The sequence below is a fragment of the Scyliorhinus torazame genome, chromosome 13 (assembly GCF_047496885.1).
Source record: "Scyliorhinus torazame isolate Kashiwa2021f chromosome 13, sScyTor2.1, whole genome shotgun sequence".
Lineage (NCBI taxonomy): Eukaryota > Metazoa > Chordata > Chondrichthyes > Carcharhiniformes > Scyliorhinidae > Scyliorhinus > Scyliorhinus torazame.
The window spans coordinates 94,954,000-94,981,303 of NC_092719.1; the positions used below are offsets into that span (position 1 = coordinate 94,954,000).

At 48.0% G+C, this 27,304-nt stretch overlaps 1 protein-coding gene across 3 annotated transcripts in view; it reads left to right on the plus strand.

Moving 5' to 3' along the window:
- pfas (phosphoribosylformylglycinamidine synthase) overlaps nucleotides 1-10,730 on the plus strand; it is a 465,594-nt gene extending 454,864 nt beyond the window's left edge. For all 3 annotated transcript variants that reach the window (XM_072471967.1, XM_072471969.1, XM_072471968.1), the window contains 2 exons: nucleotides 8,866-9,018; nucleotides 10,192-10,730. In XM_072471967.1, the coding sequence (XP_072328068.1) occupies nucleotides 8,866-9,018; nucleotides 10,192-10,502 (464 nt within the window). In that variant the 3' untranslated portion in view covers nucleotides 10,503-10,730. The remainder of the gene's footprint in view (nucleotides 1-8,865; nucleotides 9,019-10,191) is intronic.
- The last annotated feature ends 16,574 nt before the right edge of the window (nucleotides 10,731-27,304 follow it).

Genomic DNA, 27,304 nt, shown 5'->3' on the forward strand with positions numbered 1-27,304 from the left:
CTTTAATTGAAAAAAATGAACCGGGTACTCTAAATTTTTTTTTTTAAAGTACCTGGATCTGCACCTTAAAGTGCTGTAAAATACAGATCTTTGGACCGAGTGCAAGAAGGTGAGATTAGAAATTACATCTGTGTGTCCTTGGGCTGACATGGACAAGATGGGCCAAGTGGCCTCCTGTGCTGTAACTTTTCTGATTCTAATCTATTCTAATTATTTCAGGTGGTAATAAGCAGGATAGATAAAGGGGCACCAGTAGCTGCAATATACTTGGATTTCCAAAAGCATTTGATAAGGGACTGCACAAAGCTGCTTAATTAGATTAGAGCTCATGATGTTGGGGTAGTATATTAGCATTGATAGAGGATTGGTTAATTGATAGAAGACAGAGTTGGGATAAGAGGGGCATTTTCAGGATGGCAGCCTATAACTAGTTGAGTGCCACAGGGATCAGTGCTGGGGCCACAATTATTTACAATATATATGAATGACTTGGACAAGGGAAGTGAATGTCCTCTTGCCAAGTTTGTGGATGACCCAAAAATAGGTGGGAAGGAAAGTGGTGAGGATGACACAAAGAGTACAGAGAGATATAGACAGCTTAAGTGAGTGGGTAAAAAATTGGCAGATGGAATATGATGTCGGAAAATGCGAGGTTGTGCATTTTGGTAGGAAGAATAAAAGAGCTGAATGTTATTTAAATGGAGAAAAACTGCAGTACAGAGGAATGTGGGGGTCTTCGTACATAAATCACAAAAAAACAGGCATGCAGGTCCAGATAATTGGGAATGCAAATGGAATGTTGGTCTTTATTTCAAAAGGAATGGAGTATAAAAATGGGGACATCTTACTAAAACTATACAAGACACTAGTTAGATGACACCTGGAATACAGTGAACTGTTTTGGAACCCATATCGAGGGGCAGTCCAGAGAAGATTCACTAAGTTAGGGCAGCACGGTAGCTCTGGTTAGCACTGTTGCTTCACAGCTCCAGCGTTCCAGGTTCGATTCCCGGCTCGAGTCACTGTCTACGTGGAGTCTGCATGTTCTCCGTGTCTTCATGGGTTTCCTCCGGGTGCTCCGGTTTCCTCCCACAAGGCCCAAAAGACGTGCTGTTAGATCATTTGGACGTTCTGAATTCTCCCTCCGTGTACCCGAACAGGCGCCGGAATGAGGCGACTAGGGGCTTTTCACAGTAGCTTCATTGCAGGGTTTAATGTAAGCCTACACCTGACAATAAAGATTATTATTATTTTGAAGTTGATCCCAGGAATGTATGCATTTTCTTATGAGGAGGTTGGGCCTGGATTCATTGGAGTTTAGAAGATTGAGAGTCGGCCTTATTGAGACATATAGGAGTCTCAGGGGGCTTGGTAAGGTAGATGCTGAGAGGATGTTTCCTCTTATGGGCGAGGCTAGGACCGGAAGACATAATCTCAGAGTAAGAGGTCGCCCATTTCAGACAGATGAGGAGGAATTTCCCCTCTCAAGATTGTGAATCTGTGGAATCCTTTATCACAGAGAGCTGTAGAGGCTGGATCATTTTGTATGTTCAGAGATAGACCGTTTTAATCAGTAAGGGAGTGAAAGGTTATGGGGATAAGGCAGGAAAGTGGAATGAATGGAGGATCAGATCAGTCATGATATCATTAAGTGGCAGGGCAGATCTCATGGGCCAAATGGCCTAATTCTGCTCTTATGGTCTTCTGCCTTTCCTCATTGTAGTCCTATCAATTCCCCTGTTGCAGACTGTTCCTTTAAATAGTTATGGAATCTTTTACATTGTGCTTTTATGTTCCTTGCAAGATTTCTCTCATACTCTATTTTTCTCCCAAATAATATCTTTGTCCTATTTTGCTGTATTCTGAACTGCTCTCGAACGTCAGACTACTTTATCCAGTAGCTTAAATGACTCCTCTTTGGACCTTTCTTTTGTTCACTATGGTTGGGCCAGTTTTTCCTGTTGTGATTTTGTGCCTGAAAGCAATTTATAATTGTTGCAATGCATGCATTTGTTCCTTAAAAGGTTCCCCAAGCCACCCTAGCCAATTCACCCCTCACACTTTTCAAATTTATTTTGTTGAGTTTCAGAACCCTGGTTTCAGATCGGACGACTTCACTTTCCATCCAAATGATAAATTCTACCATGTTATGGTCTCTCTTCCCCCAGAACCTCACATGAACTTGGGTCTCCAGAGCATTACCCTGGGTCTTTGGATTATTAACCCATTACACCAACATCTGCCCTGCCAGGATATTGGTCCCAGTCCTTCTGGGTTACAATTTGTCACTGCAGGACATTCCCATCGTCCCCAGAATCAGTTCCAATACCTCAGGAATCTAAATCCCTCCCTCCTATACCATCTCTTCAGCCAAACATCTCTTCTGTTCCTGCTCTCTCTCGCTAGCACGTAATCCTCAGATTACTACTTTTAGTGTCCTGCTTTTTAATTTATTTCCTAACTCTCTATTTCTGCTTGTAGGACCTCCTCTCTCTTCCCTATATGGTTTGAACCGATATGGACCACAACCTCTGGCTGTTCACCTTCCCGTTGTTTACCTTTCCCCTTCAGAATGTCCTGCAGTGACATTCTTGACCCTGGCTGGCACCAAGGAGGCAATAAAACCATCCTGGTTTCATGTCTGCAGCCCCAGAAACATCTGTCTGTTCCCATTACGATAAAATCTCCTGTTACTATTGCTCTCTCACTCTTTTTATTTTCGCCCCTTGCAGCTGAGCTACAGAGTAGGCTCTTGCTGCATTCCCCTAAGAATCCACAGAAAACCTCCACATGACCTGCTCGGTACTTTTATTCTGTCTGGTGGTCACCCATTCCCTTTGTGCCTGCACACTGTTTACCTTCAGTGTGACTACCTCAGTCAACATGCTATCCATGAAGATCTGACCTTTGCAGATGCTCCAAAGTGAATCCGGTTGCAGCTCCAGTTCTGAAAAGCAGATCTTGAGTAGCTGCAGCTGGAGACAATTCCTGCACACGTGGTCATCCTGGACACTGAAGGTGTCCCAGAATTCCCACATCACACAGGAGGAGCATTCCACATGAACAAGTTGCCCTGCCATGACTTTTCCTTAAAGTACTTCCTTTACTTTTACTCCCTGTCGTTTAGGGTATATTAAGGACAGTAGAATTACTCCGCAGGTCCTCCTTACCAAAGCTGTCACTCTTCATTCTGAAGAACAGTAAAAAATGAAAGGATCACCTCCTTCCCTCTTCGACAAGCTCCCTCAGTCACCAAACCCGATGTTAGGTACTCGACTGCAGCTCAAAGCAGCACTCCAGTGCAGACTGTAAGATGGCCTCCTTTTATACCTCCTGAACCTGGCCTCTGCAAACAGAGCCTGTATAAGTCCTGTTGGTTCCACCATACAGCCCAAACAGCAAAGTTTTGTCAACTGTTAAGTTAAAGAATCATTATCAACTTGAGGAATCAGTGCTTCTTATGAGGGTGTGATTGCTCACTGCCTCGCTGTGTGTCAATAGAGCCAATGTTAAACTGTCTCAGCTATGTCGGTGTCCTTGGAGACTTGGGCAGAGAAATGGCAAATGGAGTTTAATCCGGACAAATGTGCGGTAATACATTTTGGTAGGTCTAACATAGAGGGGAAATATACCGCAAATGGCAAAACTGTTAGAAATAAAGAAAGTCAGAGAGATCTAGGCATGTAGGTCCACAGATCTCTGAAGGTGGCAACACAAGTGGACAAGGTCGTCAAGAAAGCATATGGAATGGGTCATTGAGTATAAAAACTGGCAAGTCATGCTACAGTTGTATAGAACTTTGGTAAGGCTGCACTTGGAATATTGTGCACAATTCTGGTCGCCACACTACCAGAAGGATGTGGAGGCTTTGGAGAGGGTGCAGAGGGAGTTTACCAGGATGTTGCCTCATATTAGTTAGTTATAAGAGAGGCTGAATAGACTCGGTCTGTTTTCATTCGAAAGACGGAGGTTGAGGGGTGACATGATAGAGGTCTACAAGAATATGAGGGGCATGAATAGAGTGGATGGGCAGGCACTCTTTCCCAAGGTGGAGGGGTCAGTCACCGGGGGGCATAGGTTTAAGGTCCGTGGGGCAAAGTTTAGAGGAGATGTGCGAGGCAGGTTTTTTGACGCAGAGGGTGGTGAGTGCATGGAGCACGTTGCCAGGGGAGGTTATGGAAGCAGATACATTAACGGCATTCAAAAGGCATTTTGACAAACACAAGAATAGGATGGGTATAGAGGGATACGGCACAAGGAAGTGTGGAATGTTTTGGCCAATGTTGGCATCATGATCAGTACAGGCTTGGAGGGCCGAAGGGCCTCTTCCTGTGCTGTATTGTTTTTGTTCTTTGACCACATTTTTAAACTTATTTTGTAGTTGTGTGGCCCACTACAAACTTGTAGTTGAGTCCCCCACCCCCACCCATCTTGTTTCTGTGCAACCTTCTCTTTATTCAGTGCTGCCTTACTCTGCAGCACAGCAAGCCAGTCACACCTTAACCCTGGTTTGTCGTCTTTCCTGAGAGACCCCCATTAATCTGCGGTGACATTTCAATCCTTATGCTGTTCCCTGTGAGCACCGAGCTCCAGCCTCCGAGCTTCCATCAAAGTGTATGTTGTGGTGATGTGCATCAATGTAAATGCATGTAGGCTAGCTAGACACTAGAGGGAGCACCAGAACCATCTCACACACACATTCAACCAATAGATCAGTTAGATAGGACACGACCAATGGACATTCACGATACATACAGAGGTGACACGACCACAGGGGGGCATTACACCAATCCATATATAAAGGGCACCACACACATGATCTACCTCTGTCCAGTGGAGACAGACAGTGAGTAGAGACACAGGGCTGATTCAATATTACACCCACCACATGGATTGCAGCAACTGGTTAGTCAGTCTGGGTAGCTATAGTAGGATTAGCAGTAGTGTCGAACCCGAGTAATAGAAGTGTAAATAGTTTAATAAACGTGTTGAAGTTATCTCCACGTCTGAACCTTCCTTTGTCAAGTGCACCACAAGGAAGCCGCTTATGTTACACCTACAACATAACAAATCATGGTACCAGGACTGAACTGCTTCAATCCATATAGCCATACCTCAGCATACAATGACAACCAGCAACGATACCCAGGCAAGATGTTCGAGAGCTGGGTTCCGCAGCAGCTCCAGTGCCAAGGCGATCTCTGCGAAAACTGGCGAGTATTCCGGCAAATGTTTGAAATCTTCCTGGTAGCAGCCGATCTAGAAGAAATGGCCGATGCTGAAAAGACAGAGCTTCTCCTCACCATCGCCGGTGCCAGAGCAGAAGAAATCTTTTAAAAATTCAAGTTCTCCAAGGGGCAAAACAGGAGCGACTTCCAGGCAGTCCTGGACAAATTCGGCAAATACTGTGAGGAAAATACACTCCAACCAGCAAGAAAAGGTAAGAGAAGCGCCAGTACTCACCACGAGGCCGAGGTCCCGGAGCAGAGAACAATTTTGATCGGCGGCCATCTTTCTAAAGGGACTGCACTTGCGCAGTTGCGAGACGCCGCGCATGCACACTCTCAAAAACAGCCCCCGGTACAGGAATGGCGATTTGCGCATGCGAACACTTCCTACGTATGACGTCACATGCGTCATGATGTCAGAGGTCCCGGACCACGCCCATTTAAAGGGGAAACGTCCCAAATCAAGGAAAAAATCTTTTAAAGCCGTAAAACAACCTTCCTTCACCTGAAATGACAGCACAATGCCTCAAATTGAACCAGGAAATGAAATTAACCTCCGAAGAACCCTGCAACAAGCAGTTACTTACGCCCAAACCGATGATTCCGACCTTGAATACTTCGAAACCGACCTTTACATTTTCTCTGGACCTCGTGAGCCCAATGCCAGCTCTCACGCAAACAGTGATAATATGGTCCTAGAAGACAACGACTCAGACGAACCTTTCATCTTGGGAGGCTACCCCACAACCAAATCGATCTGCAACTAGACGTGTTGCACATTGACGACCCCGACGACGAGTTCTTCGGATTTGAGGATCTTCAGTCCAGCAGATATGACACCCCGACTCGTGAGTGCAGGATTATGCTGCGGCCTGAAACCAAGAGACAGAGAGCGGTACAAGCCCAAAGAGAGCGGCCTGCTGCCATGCAGAGCGTGGTCCATGCACCGATCAGGGTTCCTGACTCTACAAAAGAAGACATGCAAGACTCCACACCGCAGTCCTTGCATGAACAAGAAGTGACTCCAGTGTCACAAGCCTCCACAGTGAGCTCGTGGACAGACTCCACAATTGCAGAAACACAAGACTCCAGAGCGCAGTCCTTGCACGAACAAGAAGTGACTCCAGTGTCACAAGCCTCCACAGCGAGCTCGTGGACAGACTCCACGATAGAAGAAACGCAAGACTCCAGAGCGCAGTCCTTGCAGGAACAAGACCATGAGGGTCTAGCAACCTCCTCTGACCAACTAGCGGCAGACGATGCAAGTCTGCCATGCTCAAGTAAACAGCAAGAAGACTGTGACAGTCTACCACGCTCCAGTGCACAGCAGGACGACCATGCTATCATGCTAAGTGAAGAACAAAGCGACAATGACAGTCCAAGCCCAAATGAAGGACAACAGCAAGACAATGACAGTCCGCCCACATTGTTTGCACCACCAGGTGAAGACTCTGACAATTTACCCGACCCAAGTGAACAACCAGCAGCTACTGAGGTTCTACCCACGGTATGTGAGACGAGTGACGACAGCATCCCACTTCCCATGCAAGATGTGCAAAGTGACCGACCTCAGCTAGTGTGTACAGAGGCACTCGACGATCACTGTGAGACCACTGGTGACTCCGGTTACACCATGATACTTCCACCCTCATTCGTTTGAACCTCTCCACAAGTCAATGCATTCCTGCATGTTCCGACCCCAGACGTGCAGCTTCAAGAAATCTCAGCTGACTCCAGTGAACCTGCTAAGACTCCGGACGGGGAGCATCAACAAATCACCACTGACTCAGTTAAAACAGACCAGACTACAGATGGGGAGCAACCAAACGATGACTCTGATTCACGTAAGCAAGACTTTACTCCAGACGGGGAGTGCCGCAACCTCAGTGATGGCACGCTCAGGGTGACAGCAGATGCCACAACGACAGGTGATGGATCACTTAACAATTACACTGGGTCAGTAATAACAAGCAGCGGCTACAGTCCAAGAGGAATACACCAATATTCACCACAGCTATATCCACACATTTTTTCCACATCAGCAGTGCAGCCAATGACAGCTCCTGCTGGACAAACCCAGTATTCAGGCATGCAGCAGCCAGCAGTCTATGCAGCATATTATCAAACGGGCCAGCAGTACGGATTGCCCATTAATGGAATCAAGACCGAAGGAGGACTACCGCAAACGCAATCTGCACTACAGACTGGATGCCTTAGTTACAGCCCAGGATTTGCTGCACCCCAGCCTGGCCAGAAGGCATATTCCTATCAGATGCAAGGTTCTAGTTTCACATCATCACCAGGTATTTATGCGAACAGCAATTCTGTTTCCAATTCGACAAGCTTCAACGGTTCCCAGCAGGATCACCTTTCCAGCACAGCATGTGGCCAGAACCAGTATGTACAGTCTTATCCAACTTCAACATATGGCACATTCATGACCTCGAATGATACTGTTGATGGTACCTCTTCAACGTCAACACCTCATCAGCTACAAGATGCCATCCGATAGCACCATCACAAACATCGAAAAAAGAAAGGGACTCCAAATCAGACAGCAAAGTGATTTGACCACTTTTTGGTCCCTGTGGCACAGGGACGTTGATGGTGTTCATAACCAAGAGAGACATTTGACCATGATGATTGATGGTTTTTGGACTCACACGAATGATTTGGACTTATTGTTTAATCACTGTTCCCATGACTTGTATATACCTTAACCTATCTACCTGTTTTTTGTTCAATTGTCTCAAAGTGTGCCGAAAATATGTAACATGTAAAAAAGGGGGGATGTGCTGATGAGCATATGTCACCTTGTAAAACACAACAGAGGATTTAACGTCAATGTGAGGGGCACAATTCCAGTGAGTAGGCATCTGGAGATGCAAATATATGATAATGCTGTTTGTGACATTCAGCGATGGGAAATGCAGCCCATCATTGTTGGAGGAGTTGGGGATATGGTTATCGAATATCGCACCTCAAGCCTTCTCATGAGATTTTGCAATCATGCTCACCGTGACCCTGATCCGGAGCGGAAAATCCCACCCAATATTTTTTGCATCCTCTCCAGTGCCTCTATACCTTTATTTGTCAGCACAGTAGTTAGCACTGTTTCTTCACAGTGCCAGGAACTCGGGTACTATTCCCGGCTTGGGTCACTGTCTCTGCAGTGTCTGCAAGTTCTCCCTGTGTCTGCATGGGTTCCTCCGGGTGCTCCGGTTTCTTCCCACAAGTCCCGAAAGACGTGCTTGTTCGGTGAATTGGACATTCTGAATTCTCCTTCAGTGTACCCGAAAAGGTGCCTGAGTGTGACAACCAGGGGATTTCCACAGTACCTTCATTGCAGTGTTAATGTGGGCCTACTTGTGACACTAATAAAGATTATTATTATTATATGGAAACCAGAGAGCTGGTTACAACTGTAGCATGATTTCATAGGTTTCAATCCTATCCCCATTGATTTAACCCCTAATGCTTGGTTTGTTGTAATGTCCATGTGTACCTGCGTCGCTAATTTCGCTGATCCCATACTCCGGTTATGTCAGGATACAGGGGTCAGCTGGAGGTCAGGGGTCTTCAGCTCCTGACCCCAGGGCTTTATTGGATGAGTGACTTCGACCAATAACTTTTCCAGATGCTGAAATGCGCCCGGGTGTCGTGCTGACCCACAACAAATCTGGACGTTTTGAGTCTCGCTTTGTCACAGTTACCGTTTTGGAGAGCAGCTCAGTTCTGCTGCAGGGGATGGAGGGCTCGGCACTTGGAATCTGGGTGGCCCATGGAGAAGGTAAGAAACACCACACTCGCCCCAGGTGTTGCTCTTTTTAACCTTAGTCTATTTGCTCTGTTTACGTCACCTTTGCTCATGAGTCGCCAGGTATCTTTATGATACCGCCACGTGGTTCAAGTTCAGGTTATGATTAATAATACAGCACACCGCTTAGTAAGGATTAAAACAACGGTCATTTATTATATACAACAAGCAATATTAATACACTAATACTACTATCTATATAACAAACCTATCACTACTGGCCAATACTTAACTTAGGAAGAGCCCACCAGGTCAGGGAAACAAATGGCTTGTCCAATCAAATCTGGCCCGCGGGATTCAAAAGGCTGCTACAGGTCGGTGGCTAGGTGTCTCTACCGGATAGTGATCGCTGGATTCAAACTTACTATGGCCGGTGGCTGGTCTTGCGAAGGTCTCGAGCAGGCGAAGATGAGAGAGAGAGATCTGAACTTGGACCCTCACTTTTATAGGGCCCAGGGGCTTCCCGCCTCCCGGGGCGGCCCTTGACCCTGAGTCCCAAGTGATTGGATCTGTCCCCAGTCTCTGGGGTCGATGTGTCCAATGGTGAGGCGATTCCTCGATCGGGGGGTGGTCGCTCACCTGTCTTTGTTTCGGCCACTGCAGGCGACGACAGGTCTGGCCCGGTATTCAATTGCTAATATGTTGCAATTGTTCCCGGGAATAGCCGATTTAACTGTGGATGTCTGAATAGATGGGCTGCAAACAGTCCTGAATGCAACTGCGAATACCTGGGTTGATGGGCTGTTGATAGTATCGATCTGGGCTACCTTCCCAGAGCCGAATATGCAAAACTGTCTGCAGCTGCCTGCTTGTGTCTTCTTGGCTGCTTTTCCCAGCAGTCTTTCGGGTTAGCCGTTTTAAACTGGGTTTTGGCCAGATTAATCGGAACGCAGCCATTTTACATGGCTACACAGGGTAGGTGTTGGAAACAGATGAATCATGAGTGTGTCAGAATCGCATGTCCTTAAATTTGTAAATCTGTCAATATGTTGAGTATAAGTTTCTGGGACAGTGCATCTCTCTAACCCTGCTATCATATATGTTTCCCCACGGTCTGGGGATGACACTGGACAACTGGGACCCAAGAGGGCCGGTGCTGTTCCCCGCAGAGTGGAGTACTCATTCTCTCTCCCATTTATTTTGCAGGTTACATGCAGTTTGAGTCAGAGACTGTGCTGAGGCAGGTGACTGACGGAAACCTGGCCCCACTCCGTTATTGCGATGATTCTGGCATCCCGACAGAACGATATCCCCAGAATCCCAACGGATCACCGCTTGGCATTGCTGCTCTCTGCTCTGCTGATGGCCGGCACCTTGCTATGATGCCTCATCCAGAGCGCTGCACCTTGCTCTGGCAATGGCCCTGGATGCCTCAGGACTGGCAGCAATCTCTCACCGTGTCACCGTGGTTACGCATGTTCCAGAACGCTCACCAGTGGTGTTTGCAGAGTCTCTAATCATCTGCATGGCCGTCACTGAGAGTCTGTCCTTCCTCCTCTTTCACGCTATCCATCACATGAAATCCTCAGAGACTGGGCTCCATCATCCCTCAACAATCAATCTACTCTGAGAAGGATTGAGGCCAAAGAATCTCTGACAACCAAGTAGCATATGGGTCCAGAACCATTCACCTGATTAGTTCCAGTAAAAATATCTCTGAAAATAAAGAGTGATCTCAGTTTGTACCATCTGTCTGTCTCCTTTCTTGGATGCATTTCATATTCACAACGGGAAGACATCACACCAAGCACTCCCAGGACAGGTACATAGTGCAGAGTGAAGCTCCCTCTACACTGTCCCCAACAAACATCCCCAGGACAGGCGCAGCACAGGATTAGATACAAAGTAAAGCTCTCTCTGTGATGATCTGCAAAAACCAAGTTTGTACATAATGTCATGCATGATCTCCAACCACTAGGTGGGAATGTAAACCCAACACGCGACCATGTGGCTGGGGAGTCAGGTGTAGGTCGTGCTGGAGGATTGACGTATTTTGCAGGAATTCTATAATAATTAATGTTAGTTCATAGAATCTATGGCACAGGGACAGATCCTTCAGCCCAAACTGGTCCATGCCAACCAAAATGCCCATCTAAGCTAACCCATTTTCCTGCATTTAGCACAGATCCCTCTAAACCTTTCCTATCCATATATCCGTCCAAATGCCTTTTAAATGTTATCAATGTCCCTGCTTCAACCACTTGCTTCTGTAGCTCATTCCACATACCTACCACCCACAGTGTAAAAATGTTGCTCTTCAGGTTCCCATTAATTCTTTCCCCACTTAACTTAAACCTATGCCCTCAAGTTCTTGATTTCCCAACCCTGGAAAAAAGGGGCATTCACCCTATCCATGCCTCTCATGATCTTATACACCTCTATAAAATCACGCTCCAAAGAAAAAAGTCCTCACCTGTTGAATATCCAAAGAAAAATGTCCTCGCTTGTCCAAACCTGAACACAATACTCCAGGTGCGGCCTAAACAACGTCCTGTACAACTGCAACATAACCTCCCAAATTCTATCCTCAATGTCCTGACTGATGAAGGCCAGCATGCTAAAAGCCTTCTTCACTGCCCTATCTCCCTGTGACTCCACCTGAATTTTTAGGTCCCTTTGTTCCACGATACTCCCTAAGGTCCTACCATTAGTAGTAGTTAGTAGTTTATTATTTTATTTATTAAAAACTCGAAGATTCTGTATGAAAAAATCCAAACCACTAAAGATAACTTTGAAGGGTAAAGAAGAAAACGCATCTTTGCTACTAACTGGAGACTGTATCCAGCACCACCAACAGTCGGGTGGGAGCCATGCTGCTGGCCGGGGGGGCTTCGGCGAGGGCAAGGGGGACTGCGAGGGGGTGTCCAGGGGGGACCATCTGGCAGGTCGGGTCCGCCGACGGCCGATGCCATGTAGTACGGAGCGACCGCTGCAGGTCGTCGCTGTGCGCATGCACGGTCACAGACCCAGCAATTCTCCAGGCGTTTATATCGGGAAGCTGTGCATTTTACGTAGTGTGCTTGCTAGCCCCTCATCTGTTGGAGGATCGGTGCTGGGGCCGGGCTGATTTTTCCCCACATAAAACGCCATGACACAGCTCCAAAATCGGATAATCCAGCTTATGATCTCTAGTGAAGACGAGGAGACTCAAGTCATACCATATAGCAATGTGTTTGTACCAATCTGCAGCAATAGTGAATTGAAGGCAGATAATCGTAAAAATAAATGGGACAGTGCCATTAAAGATAAATGGCACAGTAATAACAGTCAAGCTCGACGCTGATGCGAGCACCAACCTCATTCACCTCTCTGATGTAAAAAAAAAAGCTGCAAATTCAACGCAAAGTAGTTACGGTATTGTTAAGAGGTTACAATGGTAACAACATCTTGTCATGAGGAACATGTGAGCTTGATGTCGATGTCAAAAACAAAATTCACATGTTAAAATTTTCTGTGTGGCGGCGGACATAGAATTTATAGAAGGAGGCCATTTGGCCCATCGAGTCTGCACCAGCTCTTAGAAAGTGCACCTAATTTAAGCCCACGCTTATCCAGTAACCCCACCGCACCTTTTTGGACACTAAGGGCAATTTATCATGGCTAATCCACCTAACCTGCACATCTTTGGACTGTGGGGGTAAAACGGAGCACCCGGAGGAAACCCATGCAGACACAAGGAGAACGTGCAGACTCTGCACAAACAGTGACCCAAGCTGGGAATTGAACCTGGGATCCTGGAGCTGTGAAGCAACTGTGCTAACCACTATGCTACCGTGCTGCCCCATAAGTCTCTAATTGGAGTTGAGGGATGAGGAGCTACAGCTCGTCCGACGAGTCTATTGTGCAGACAATGCTGCAACAGGCCCTCAGGAGACTCCATATTGAATGATTTTCCTGAAATTTTCCATGGTTTTGGTACATTACCATGCACGTACAAGATTCAATTAAAGGAAGATGCAAAGCCTGTGATTCATGCGCAAGATATGTGCCAGCGCCATTAGGCGATAAACTAAAGACAGAGCAAGAGAGAATGACTGTCTTGGGTGTCATTAAGTGTATTGAGGTCCCAACAGATTGGATTAATTCCATGATCTGTGTAAAGAAGCATAATTGGGACTTAAGAGTCTGCATGGATCCGAAGGATTTGAATCTTAATATTAAAAGGAAACACTATACCAAAATGTGGAGATGCCGACATTGGACTGGGGTGGGCATAGTAAGAAGTCTTACAACACCAGGTTAAAGTCCAACAGGTTTGGACTTCCGGTAGCAGCCATGGAGTAAACGGTCGCACATTCAGCAGCCCTTAGTGGGTTTTTTAATGGTTTTTAAGCCGGATTTTTCAGGAAATTTCTCAACATAAGTTGATCGAAGGGAGAGGAAAAGGAGGTGACCCTCAATTTATGGAATTGTGTCCAAATAAGAGTCGGAAAAGAAGAAACCAAAAGAATGAAAGCAAGGCTCAGAGGCCATTGAGCTCAATGGTAACGAGACAAAGCGTGTCCACGCCAGCTCACTGGTCGATGGAGCAATGGGTCGAGTACCTGGATGAGAAGTTCGCCTGGCACCGTAAGGAGTGTGCAGATGACATGGCCCAGGCGATAGCCTCGATTAAGAAGGTGGTTGACCGGGTGGAGAAAATGACGACCCAGGGACAGGAGATTCTAAAGTTGCAGGAGCTGGTGACTGAACAAGAGGAGGAGTCCACTGCAATGGCTTTGGAAATTAGCATATTACAGGACAGCCAGAAATGACTGCTGGATAAGATCGAAGACTTGGAGAACCGGTCTCGCAGGCAAAATATCCGAATCGTTGGGGTTCCAGAGGGAAAGGAGGGATCAGATGCGGGTACGTATGTGGGGAAGATGTTGCAGGAGATGGTCAGGTCCGATGTGTTTGACAAGCCGCTGGACGTGGACCGGGCACGTAGGGTGCTCTAACGTAAGCCCCAGGGTTGTGAGCCCCCGAGGGCCATGGTGGTGAGGCTACATCGATTCCTCGACAAGGAGCGTATCATGAAGTGGGCCAGGCAGACAAAACGGTACATGTGGGATGAATCAGAGATCCGGGTGTACCAAGATTGGGAACCAGAACTCGCAAAGAGGAGAGCAAGTCTCAACAAAGTTGAGGCGGCCCTGTTTGCGAAAGACATTAAATTTGGACTGCGATACCCGGCTCGTCTTTGGGTAACCTACGAGAACCGGGAGCAGTACTTTATTACAGTTAGTAAGTTTGCCGATGACACCAAGGTTGGGGGAGTTGTAGATAGTGTTGAGGGCTGTTGCAGGTTACAACAGTACATTGACAGGTTGCAGAGCTGGGCTGAGAAGTGGCAGATAGAGTTCAACCTTGAGAAATGTGAAGTGATTCATTTTGGAAGGTCGGATCTGAATGCTGAATACAGGGTTAAAGGCAGGATTCTTGGAAGTGTGGACGAACAGAGGGACCTTGGGGTCCATGTACATAGATACCTCAAAGTTGCCACCCAGGCTGATAGGGTTGTTAAGAAGGCGTATGGTGTGTTGGTTTTCATTAACAGGGGGATTGAGTTTAAGAGCTGCAAGGTTTTGCTGCAGCTTTATAAAACCCTAGTTAGACCACACTTGGAATATTGTGTCCAGTTCTGGTCACTTCATTATAGGAAGGATATGGATGCTTTGGAGAGGGTACAGAGGAGATTTACCAGGATGCTGCCTGGACTGCAGGGCATATCTTATGAAGAAAGGTTGAGGGAGCTAGGGCTTTTCTCACCGGAGCGAAGAAGGCACAGAGGTGACTTGATAGGGGTGTACAAGGTGATGAGAGGCATGGATAGAGTGGATAGCCAGAGACTTTTCCCCAGGGTGGAAATGGCTGTCATGAGGGGACATAATTTTAGGGCGATTGAAGGAAGGTATAGGGGAGATGTCAGAGGTAGGTTCTTTACACAGAGAAGTGGATGTGTGGAATGCACTGCCAGCAGAGGTGGTGGAGTCAGAGTCATTAGGGATATTTAAGCGACTCTTAGGCACGTGGACAGCAGTAAATTGAAGGGGTGTGGGTTAGATTGATCTTAGATTAGGATAAATGGTCGACACAACATCGTGGGCTGAAGGACCTGTATTTTCTATTTTCTGTGGTTTAACTTTCCGGAAGAGGTGGCTACTTTTATGAAGGACAATAATCTGGCTTAAGGACTTTTAAATTGAAACTGTGGTGGACTAAGTTTGGGGGAAGGGATAAAGTGGTGGGGGGAGAGAAAAATAGTTCTGTGTTTTGTTTTGTCTTGTTTAAAATTTCAGTCTTTCTAATTCTGTGAGTTAAGTCGCGATGTTGGGAAGCAAAGGGTTTGTTTTTTCTTGTGTAATTTGATTTTGATTTATTGCTTTATGTACTGGATTACAGAGGAACGAACTTTTAAGTTGCGACGGAGGTTTTCTTTTCTGTCAGAAAGATGGTTGATTCTTGCATGCATAATTTTGCTTAAGATGCTTGAAGCTTCTTCTATTGTGTTTGATTCTGTTTGAAGGTGATGGGACTGATAAGAATCGGTTAAAGGGGGAGGAGTGGGCCCTGTTGTCTGCGTGTTGGGGGATGGTGTGTTTGCTTTTGGGGAATGTTGTTACTGTGTTGAGTGCTTGTTCTATGTTTTGGGGAGATAGAATCTGGCAGATGGCAGGTTGTTTGACGCCAGAGGGTGGGAGCTGATGGGCGAGCTGGACAGCTAGTTCACGGGAGCAAAGTGGGAGGAGAGCTGAGGAAAGACGAAGTGGGGGGGGGGGCGGGAGGGGGTACTGCTGACGGGTAAGGGACAGCTAGGAGACTGGATATGGAGATCAGGTGGCAGTCCCTGCCAAGGGGCGGATCAAGTGAGGTGCGGAACACGCGCTAGGAGCTGCCCTAGGAAAGGTCATGGCTGATCGACAGGGGAGGGGGGCAAGGCCCCCCCGACCAGACTGGTTACGTGGAATGTTTGTGGACTGAACGGGCCTGTTAAGAGAGCCCGTGTGTTCGCACACCTGAGACAGTTAAAAGCGGACGTGGCCATGTTACAGGAGACACACTTGAAGCTGGGAGACCAAATTATATTAAAGAAGGGATGGGTTGGGCAAGTGTTTCATTCATGACTGGACTTTAAAACAAGGCGGGGTGACTATCCTGATTGATAAAAGGGTGACATTCGAGGTGGGGAGGATAGAGGCAGACCCGGGAGGCAGATTTGTTATGGTTAGCGGGAAGCTAGAGGGAATGGTAGTAATGCTGGTGAATATATATGCCCCAAACTGTGATGATGTCACGTTTGTCAGGAATGTGCTGGGAAAGATCCCGGACCTTGACTCGCACCGGCTGATCATGGGTAGTGACTTTAACACGGTCCTGGACCCGAGATTGGACCGGTCGAGTGCGAGGTCGGGGAAGCTATCAGCAATGGCAAAGGAACTGCGGGGGTTCATGGAGCGCATGGGTGGGGTAGATCTGTGGAGATTTGAGAGACCAAGGAACAGGGAATATTCATTCTACTCCCATGTACATAAGGCGTACTCCAGGATAGATTTCTTTTTGCTAGATAAAACACTGTTAGCAGGGGTTGAGGACACTGAGTACTCAACAATTGTGGCTTCAGATCACGCACCACACTGGGTAGATCTACGGGCAGGCACAGGAATGCCCCAGCGCCCACAGTGGAGACTAGATACAGGGCTGTTAGCGGATGAGGAGATCTGTGAGCGAGTGAGAGAGGCCATTCGGGGTACATAAAGATCAATGACACGGGAGAGATTGCAGCTTGGGTGGTCTGGAAGGCACTGAAAGCATTTTTTAGAGGGGAATGTATTTCGATTCGAACCCACAGGGATAAAACTGAGTGGTCGGAGCTGGACAGGTTGGTACGAGAAATCTTACAGGTGGACAGGAGATATTCAGAGTCTCCAAATGAGGAGCCCCTGAAGGAGCATCAGAGACTTCAAATGAGTTCTTCCACAGGTAAGGTGGAGGCACATCAGCTGAAGAAACGAGGCGGCGAGAGAAATAGGTAAAATAAAGGATATGGGGGGAAGATGGTGACGGACCTGGGGGCGGTGAATGAAGTATTCCGGGAATTTTATAGCCAGCTATACGAGTCGGAACCCCCGGTTGGGGAGGAGGACATGAATCAATTCCTGGGGAGGCTAGAGTTCTCAAAGGTAAATGAGGAGCTGGGGGGCCCGATTGTGCTTGGGGAGGTGATAGATGGACTGGAGGCGATGCAATCGGGTAACGTTCTGGGACCTGACAGATTCCCAGTGGAATTAAATGAGAAGTTCTCTGGGTTACTGGGGCCCTGGTTAAGGCTTTTAACAAGTCCAAGGAGCTGGGAGTACTCCCCCCAACGTTATCACAGGCATCAATTTCTCTCTCCTGAAGCGAGACAAGGTTCCGGAGAGCTGTGGATCATACAGGCCAATTTCCCTCTTGAATGTAGATGCCAGATGGCCATTCGAATAGAGGACTGTGTCCCGGAGATAATTGGGGAGGATCAGACGGGATTTGTAAAGGGCAGGCTCCTGACATCCAACATTAGACAGCTTCTTAATGTAATTATGATGCCAGCGGAGGGGCGCGGGGCTGAGGTCGTAGTCGTTATGGAAGCGGAGAAGGTTTTCGACCGGGTGGAGTGGAAGTATCTATGGGATATTTTAGGCAGGTTTGGGCTTGGGCAGGGATTTGTGGTTATTGTACCGGGCCCCGGTGGCAAACGTAAGAACTAACCGAGTTTTGTCGGAATACTTTAGTCTATGTTGGGGGACAAGGCAGGGATGTCCACTCTCCCCTTTACTGTTTGTCCTGGCCATAGAACCCTTAGCAATGGCCCTGGGAGCAGCGAATGCCTGGCCGGGTATTGTGAGGACGGTGGTGGAACACAGGGTCTCTCTCTCTATGCGGACGATTTGCTGCTTTATGTCACGGTCCCGGTCCCCGTGGGGGGATGACCGGAATCATGGAGGTATTAGAAGAATTTGGAACATTTTCAGGCTACAAGTTAAATATGGGAAAGAGCGAGCTGTTTGTGATCCGGGCACAGGGGCAGGAAAGGAGACTGAAGGAGCTGCATTTTAAAGTAGGGGTTGGGAGGAGTTTTAGGTATCTGGGGATTCAAGTGGCCAAGAATTGGGGGCAGCTTCACAAGTTAAATTTGGGCAAAGCAGTGGATCAAATGAGAAGGGATTTTCGTAGATGGGGCATGCTCCCACTGACACTGGCGGGGAGGGTTCAGACGGTGAAGATGATGGTCCTTCTGAGACTGCTTTTCATTTTTCAGTGTCTCCCGATTTTTGCCCCAAAGGCTTTTTTCAGGAGTATGAATGCGGCGATTTTGAGGTTTATATGGTGGGGTAAAACCCGAGAGTAAAGAGGACACACCTCGAACGGACCCAAGGAGAAGGGGGCTTGGCTCTCCCGAGCTTTATTCAGAGTGGGAGAGAGAGAGGGAACCGGAGCGCAGCGAGTGCAGCTTGGGATTCAGGTAGGTGTTTAAAATTGCCCCCAGGTTCCAGCGGCCTTCATTTTTCGGAGCGGGAGAGAGAGGGAGCCGGAGCGCAGCGAGTGCAGCTTGGGATTCAGGTACATGTTTAAACTTGGCCCCTGGTCCCAGCGTCCTTCATCTTACGGAGCGGGAGAGAGCGAGGGAGCCGGAGTGCAGCTTGGGAATCAGGTAGGTGCTTAGTTGTTTGATTTTTACCTCTATTTAAGTTGGGCGGTTGCGAAACCCGAGACACGGCATTTGTATGTCTCCCACCCTACTACCTCCTCTAACCTAAATGGGGGAGTGAATATCAGGTAAGCTCTCTCTTTTCTTTTTCTTTTATCCGCAAGTTATAGCTTCAGATTTCCGGCGGGAGCAGTGGCCAGGGGTCTGTCGGGAAGGTAAGTACCCTTTAAAAACTTACCTTGCAGGAGAAGCGGCCTTTAGATTTTCGGCGGGAGCAGTGGCCAGGGGTCTGTCGGGAAGGTAAGTAGCTGGGAGAAATTTAATTCTTCCTGGGTTGGTAAGTATTGTCATTGGTAAGTAAAATCCTTATTCCTTTCATTTATTCATTAATTGATATTATATTTGTAATCAGTTAAGGTCAAGTGTAAAAATGGCAGGAGATCCGAGACCCGTGTTATGCTCCTCGTGCTCAATGTGGGAGTTCAGGGACGTGGCCAATGCCCCTGACTCCTTCATGTGCGGGAGGTGTGTCCAGCTGCAGCTCCTGTTAGACCCCATGACGGCTCTGGAGCTGTGGGTGGACTCACTTTGGAGCATCCGCGATGCTGAGGAGGTCGTGGATAGCACATTCAGTGAGTTGGTCACACCACAGATTAGGATTGGTGAGGGAGACAGGGAATGGGTGACCAAAAGGCAGAGAACGAGCAGGAAGGCAGTGCAGGTGTCCCCTGTGGTCATCTCCCTCCAAAACAGGTATACCGTTTTGGATACTGTTGGGGGAGATGACTCACCAGGGGAAGGCAGTAGTAGCCAGGCCCATGGCACCGTGGCTGGCTCTGCTGCACAGAAGGGCAGGAAAAAGAGTGGCAGGGCTATAGTCATAGGGGATTCAATCGTAAAGGGAATTCACAGGCGTTTTTGTGGTCGAAAACGAGATTCCCGAATGGTATGTTGCCTCCCGGGTGCACAGGTCAGGGATGTCTCAGATCGGCTGCAGGACATACTGAAGGTGGAGGGTGAACAGCCAGTTGTCGTGGTGCATATAGGCACCAACGATATCGGTAAAAAACGGGATGAGGTCCTACAATCAGAATTTAGGGAGTTAGGAGATAAGTTTAAAAAGTAGGATCTCAAAGGTAGTAATCTCAGGATTGCTACCAGTGCCACGAGACAGTCAGAGTAGAAATTCAAGAATAGTCAGAATGAATACGTGGCTTGAGAGATGGTGCAGGAGGGAGGGATTCAGATTTTTGGGACATTGGAATTGGTTCTGGGAGCGGTGGGACCATTACAAATCGGATGGTCTACACCTGGGCAGGACTGGAACCAATGTCCTAGCTTTTGCTAACACTGTTGGGGAGGTTTTAAACTAATGTGGCAGAGGGATGGGAACCAGATTAGGAAGTTAGAGGTCAGTAAAGAGGCAGCAACTAAAGCCAGTAAGGTACTAGATAATAAACTCAATGTGACTACCCTGAAGAGTAGACAGGGAAGAGATGATGAACGCAAAGGGACAGGTGGTCTGAGGTGCATTTGTTTCAATGCGAGAAGTGCAGCAGTAAGGCAGATGAATTTAGGGCTTGGATTAGTATCTGGGAATATGATGTTATTGGTATTACTGAGACTTGGTTGAGGGAAGGGCAAGACTGGCAACTAAATATCCCAGGGTATAGATGCTTCAGGAGGGATAGAGAGGGAGGTAAAAGGGCTGGAGGAGTTGCATTATTGGTCAGAGATGATATCACAGCTGTGATTAAGGAGGGCACGATGGAGGATTCGAGCACTGAGGCAATATGGGTAGAGCTAAGAAATAGGAAGGGTGCAGTAACATTGTTGGGACTTTACTACAGGCATCCCAAAAGCGAGCATGAAATAGAGGTACAAATATGTAGACAGATTACAGAAAAATGTAGGAGCAATAGGGTGGTCGTGATGGGAGATTTTAACTTCCCCAGCATTGAATGGGACTCATGTAGTGTTGGAGGCGTAGATGGAGCAGAATTTGTAAGGAGCATCCAGGAGAGTTTTTTAGAGCAGTATGTAAATAGTTCAACTCGGGAAGGAGCCATACTGGACCCGGTATTGGGGAATGATCCCGGCCAGGTGGTTGAAGTTTCAGTTGGTGATTACTTTGGGAATAGCGATCACAATTCCGTAAGTTTTAGAATACTCATGGACAAAGACGACAGTGGTCCTAAAGAAAGAGTGCTAAATTGGGGAAAGGCCAAGTATAACAAAATTCGGCAGGAGCTATGGATTGTGGATTGGGAGCAGCTCTTTAAGGGTGAGGAAGAAAGATAAATACGGCAATTTTCGGGAACCTTGGATGACGAATGATATTGTAGGCCTCGTCAAAAAGAAAAAGGAGGCATTTGTCAGGGCTAAAAGGCTGGGAACAGACGAAGCCTGTGTGGCATATAAGGAAAGTAGGAAGGAACTTAAGCAGGGAGTCAGGAGGGCTAGAAGGGGTCATGAAAAGTCATTGGCAAATAGGGTTAAGGAAAATCCCAAGGCTTTTTACACTTACATAAAAAGCAAGAGGGTAGCCAGGGAAAGGGTTGGCCCACTGAAGGATAGGCAAGGGAATCTATGTGTGGAGCCAGAGGAAATGGGCGAGGTACTAAATGAATACTTTGCATCAGTATTCACCAAAGAGAAGGAATTGGTAGATGTTGAGTCTGGAGAAGGGGGTGTAGATAGCCTGGGTCACATTGTGATCCAAAAAGACGAGGTGTTGGGTGTCTTAAAAAATATTAAGGTAGATAAGTCCCCAGGGCCGGATGGGATCTACCCCAGAATACTGAAGGAGGCTGGAGAGGAAATTGCTGAGGCCTTGACAGAAATCTTTGGATCCTCGCTGTCTTCAGGGGATGTCCCGGAGGACTGGAGAATAGCCAATGTTGTTCCTCTGTTTAAGAAGGGTGGCAGGGATAATCCCGGGAACTACAGGCCGGTGAGCCTTACTTCAGTGGTAGGGAAATTACTGGAGAGAATTCTTCGAGACAGGATCTACTCCCATTTGGAAGCAAATGGACGTATTAGTGAGAGGCAGCACGGTTTTGTGAAGGGGAGGTCGTGTCTCACTAACTTGATAGAGTTTTTCGAGGAGGTCACTAAGATGATTGATGCAGGTAGGGCAGTAGATGTTGTCTATATGGACTTCAGTAAGGCCTTTGACAAGGTCCCTCATGGTAGACTAGTACAAAAGGTGAAGTCACACGGGATCAGGGGTGAACTGGCAAGGTGGATACAGAACTGGCTAGGCCATAGAAGGCAGAGGGTAGCAATGGAGGGATGCTTTTCTAATTGGAGGGCTGTGACCAGTGGTGTTCCACAGGGATCAGTGCTGGGACCTTTGCTCTTTGTAGTATATATAAATGATTTGGAGGAAAATGTAACTGGTCTGATTAGTAAGTTTGCAGACGACACAAAGGTTGGTGGAATTGCGGATAGCGATGAGGACTGTCTGAGGATACAGCAGGATTTAGATTGTCTGGAGACTTGGGCGGAGAGATGGCAGATGGAGTTTAACCTGGACAAATGTGAGGTAATGCATTTTGGAAGGGCTAATGCAGGTAGGGAATATACAGTGAACGGTAGAACCCTCAAGAGTATTGAAAGTCAAAGAGATCTAGGAGTACAGGTCCACAGATCACTGAAAGGGGCTACACAGGTGGAGAAGGTAGTCAAGAAGGCATACGGCATGCTTGCCTTCATTGGCCGGGGCATTGAGTATAAGAATTGGCAAGTCATGTTGCAGCTGTATAGAACCTTAGTTAGGCCACACTTGGAGTATAGTGTTCAATTCTGGTCGCCACACTACCAGAAGGATGTGGAGGCTTTAGAGAGGGTGCAGAAGAGATTTACCAGAATGTTGCCTGGTATGGAGGGCATAAGCTATGAGGAGCGATTGAATAAACTCGGTTTGTTCTCACTGGAACGAAGGAGGTTGAGGGGCGACCTGATAGAGGTATACAAAATTATGAGGGGCATAGACAGAGTGGATAGTCAGAGGCTTTTCCCCAGGGTAGAGGGGTCAATTACTAGGGGGCATAGGTTTAAGGTGAGAGGGGCAAGGTTTAGAGTAGATGTACGAGGCAAGTTTTTTACGCAGAGGGTAGTGGGTGCCTGGAACTCACTACCGGAGGAGGTAGTGGAGGCAGGGACGATAGGGACATTTAAGGGGCATCTTGACAAATATATGAATAGGATGGGAATAGAAGGATACGGACCCAGGAAGTGTAGAAGATTGTAGTTTAGTCGGGCAGTATGGTCGGCACGGGCTTGGAGGGCCGAAGGGCCTGTTCCTGTGCTGTACATTTCTTTGTTCTTTGTTCTTGTTCTTTGTAAATCCACATTTGAAATGTGGGAGTCTTTGGATGGATTGGATTGGATTGGATTTGTTTATTGTCACGTGTACCGAGGTACAGTGAAAAGTATTTTTCTGCGAGCAGCTCAATCATTAAGTACATGAGAAGAAAAGGGAATAAAAGAAAATACATAATAGGGCAACACAACATATACAATGTAACTACATAAGCACTGGCATCGGATGAAGCATACAGGGTGTAGTGTTAATGAAATCAGTCCATAAGAGGGTCATTTAGGAGTCTGGTGACAGTGGGGAAGAAGCTGTTTTTGAGTCTGTTCGTGCTTGTTCTCAGACTTCTGTACCTCCTGCCCGATGGAAGAAGTTGGAAGATTGAGTAAGCCGGGTGGGAGGGATCTTTGATTATACTGCCCGCTTTCCCCAGGCAGCAGGAGGTGTAGATGGAGTCAACGGATGGGAGGCAGGTTCGTGTGATGGACTGGGCGGTGTTCACGACTCTCTGAAGTTTCTTGCGGTCCTGGGCCGAGCAGTTGCCATACCAGGCTGTGATGCAGCCTGATAGGATGCTTTCTATGGTGCATCTGTAAAAGTTGGCAAGAGTCAATGTGGACATGCCGAATTTCCTTAGTTTCCTGAGGAAGTATAGGCGCTGTTGTACTTTCTTGGTGTCTTGGTGGTAGCGTCGACGTGGGTGGACCAGGACAGATTTTTGGAGATGTGTACCCTAGGAATTTGAAACTGCTAACCATCTCCACCTCGGCCCCGTTGATGCTGACAGGGGTGTGTACAGTACTTTGCTTCCGGAAGTCAATAACCAGCTCTTTAGTTTTGCTGGCATTGAGGGAGAAATTGTTGTCGCTACACCACTCCACTAGGTTCTCTATCTCCCTTATGTATTCGGACTCATCGTTATTCGAGATCCGGCCCACTATGGTCGTATCGTCAGCAAACTTGTAGATGGAGTTGGAACCAAGTTTTGCCACGCAGTCGTGTGTGTACAGGGGGTAGAGTAGGGGGCTAAGTACGCAGCCTTGCGGGGCGCCGGTGTTGAGGATTATTGTGGAGGAGGTGTTGTTGTTCATTCTTACTGATTGTGGTCTGTTGGTCAGAAAATCGAGGATCCAGTTGCAGAGTGGGGAGCCAAGTCCTAGGTTTTGGAGCTTTGATATGAGCTTGGCTGGGATTATGGTGTTGAAGGCGGAGCTGTAGTCAATAAATAGGAGTCTAATGTAGGAGTCCTTGTTTTCGAGATGCTCTAGGGATGAGTGTAGGGCCAGGGAAATGGTGTCTGATGTGGACCGGTTACAGCGATATGCGAATTGCAGTGGATCAAGGCGTTCTGGAAGTTTGGAGGTGATGCGCTTCATGATCAACCTCTCGAAGCACTTCATTACGACTGAAGTCAGGGCCACTGGTCGGTAGTCATTGAGGCACGTTGCCTGGTTCTTCTTTGGTACCGGTATGATGGTGGTCTTCTTGAAGCAGGTGGGGACCTCGGAGTGGAGTAGGGACAGGTTAAAGATGTCCGTGAATACCTCTGCCAGCTGGTCCGCGCAGGCTCTGAGTGCACGACCAGGGATCCCATCTGGGCCCTTCGCCTTCCGAGGGTTCACTTTCAGGAAGGCCAATCTGACTTCGGAAGCTGTGATGGTGGGTATGGATGAATTATGGGCTGCTGGGGCACTCGCCAGCGGATTGTTGGTTACCTGCTCGAACCGAGCATAGAATGCATTGAGTTCATCGGGGAGGGGTGCGCTGCTGCCAGAGATACTGTTCGGCTTCGCTTTGTAGCCCGTTATGTTGTTTAGTCCTTGCCACAACCGCCGAGAGTCTGTCTGTGACTCTAGCTTGGTTTGATATTCTCTCTTGGCATTCCGGATGGCTTTACGGAGGTCGTACCTGGATTTCTTGTATAGGTCAGGGTCGTCTGCCTTGAACGCCTCAGATCTGCCCTTCAGTAGGGAGTCAATCTCGCGATTGAGCCATGGTTTCCGGTTGGGGAACGCACGTACTGCTTTCTTTGGCACGCAGTCGTCCACACATTTGCTGATGAAGTCTGTGACGGTGGTGGCATACTCATTTAAGTTGGTCGCTGTGTTCTTAAATATGGACCAGTCCACTGTCTCTAAGCAGTCACGTAAGAGCTCTTCTGTCTCCTCGGACCAGCACTGCACAACCTTCTTAGCTGGATTCTCCCGCTTGAGTTTCTGCTTTAATGCCGGGAGAAGGAGCACCGTCTTATGGTCTGATTTCCCAAAGTGCGGTCGGGGGATGGAACGGTAGGCGCCCTTGATTTTTGAGTAGCAGTGGTCAAGAGTGTTGTCGCCCCTGGTGGGACAGGAGATGTGCTGGTGGAATTTTGGCAGTACACTCTTGAGGTTGGCCTTGTTGAAGTCTCCGGCCACGATGAACAAGGCCTCCGGGTGTTCTGTTTCATAGTTGTTTATTAGTGTATAGTTCGTCCAGCGCCTTCCTCACTACTGCCTGGGGTGGGATGTAGACCGCTTAAATAATGGCTGAAGTGAACTCACGTAGAAGATAATATGGGCGGCACTTCACGGTCAGGTATTCCAGGTCTGGGAGCAGTAGGTTGCCAGAGTCGCCACATCCAAGCACCAGGAGAAGTTGATGAGGAGGCAAACCCCTCCACCCTTCGCTTTGCCTGATGATGCCGTGCGGTCCGCCCGGTGAATTGAGAAGCCTTCAGGTTGTATGGCACAGTCCGGTGAGGCAGGGGTGAGCCATGTCTCTGTGAAACAGAGCACACAGCAGTCTCTTACTTCCCTCTGAGAGGTAAGTCTGGCGTTAAGTTCATCCAGCTTGTTTTCGATCGCTTGGACGTTTGCCAGGAGTATGCTGAGGAGAGGGGTCTTGAAACCGCGTTGCTTCAGTCTAACCTGCAGACCGCTGCGTTTCCCTCGCTTCCTCGGTCGGCGGCTGATGCTGGATGATCCTGGGATCCGATGGGAGATGTCAGCTCTTGTGGAAGGAAGGTGGTTGCGTCTGGCGGGGTCCAGGGCGCTGGCGGGGACCAGGGCGCTGTTTACGTATCTGGGGTCGCGTCTGGCAGGGTCCTGGGCACTGGTTGAGGTAGAGGGATTGCTAGGGGGGGCATGTTTGCGGTCCGGATGGGTCCCGGCATTCTGCGGGCGCGGGAATATCTTGCAGCGCGTTCGGGTCCTCGTGCATGGTCTCTGCTATTTCAGGGGTCCTGGGTCGTGGGCAGGGGCTTCCTGAGGCAGGTTGGGCTGGGTCCCGTGGTCTGTTCCCTCCCTGGGCGTTCCAGGGGTCGGATCTTGAAATAGGCCTGGTCGAGCCTCCACGTGGATTTTCCTTTCTTCCATCACCAGGTAGGTCGGGTCGCTGGGCAGGCCTCTCCGGGTCGGGTCGCTGGGCGGGTCTCTGGGGGTCCCGTTGGGCCGGGTCTTGCCGTCGGGGGACTGGTCGGGAGCTCCGGGGACTGGGCAAGGCGATCCGGGGGCTGGCGTCGGTAGTTAGGCCGGGTTTGGAGCTCCAAGGTCCGGGTCGGCTCCAAATCGAGGTCGGGGCTTCACTTCCGGTTTGGGCCCGATCTTCTTCCAGGTCGCGGAGGTCAGGTCGGGTCGGGTCAAAAGGTCTCCAAGGGCCTCGGAGGCTGTTCAAGCCTGCAAGAGAGGTTAGTAATAATGTTAGTTTTAGAATTTATTTTTAAAAGATTAGAACGAGTATAAGTTAGCTAAAAAGTGGATCTGTTTGGGAGAGCTCGCAGAGAGTCGCCTCACTCCGGCGCCATCTTGGTTAAAAAAAAAAGGTATTTTCAGGAAAGGTTGATTGGAGTACAGGACAGACATGTCCCTGTGAAAATGAGGGATAGAAATGGCAAGATTAGGGAACCATGGATAACGGGTGGAATTGTGAAACTAGCTAAGATGAAAAAGGAAGAATACATAAGATCTAGGCGACTTAAATCTGATGAAGCTTTGGAGGAATATCGGGAAAGTAGGACAAATCTCAAACGTGCAATAAAGAGGGCTAAAAGGGGTCATGAAATATCTTTGGCTAACAGGGTTAAGGAAAATCCCAAAGCCTTTTATTCGTATATAAGGAGCAAGAGGGTAATTAGAGAAAGGATATGCCCACTCAAAGACAAAAGAGGGAATTTATGCGTGGAGTCAGAGGAAAAGGTTGAGATTCTTAGTGAGTACTTTGCATCGGTATTCAAGGAGAGGGACATGACGGATGTTGAGGCTAAGGATGGATGTTTAAATACTCTAGGTCAAGTC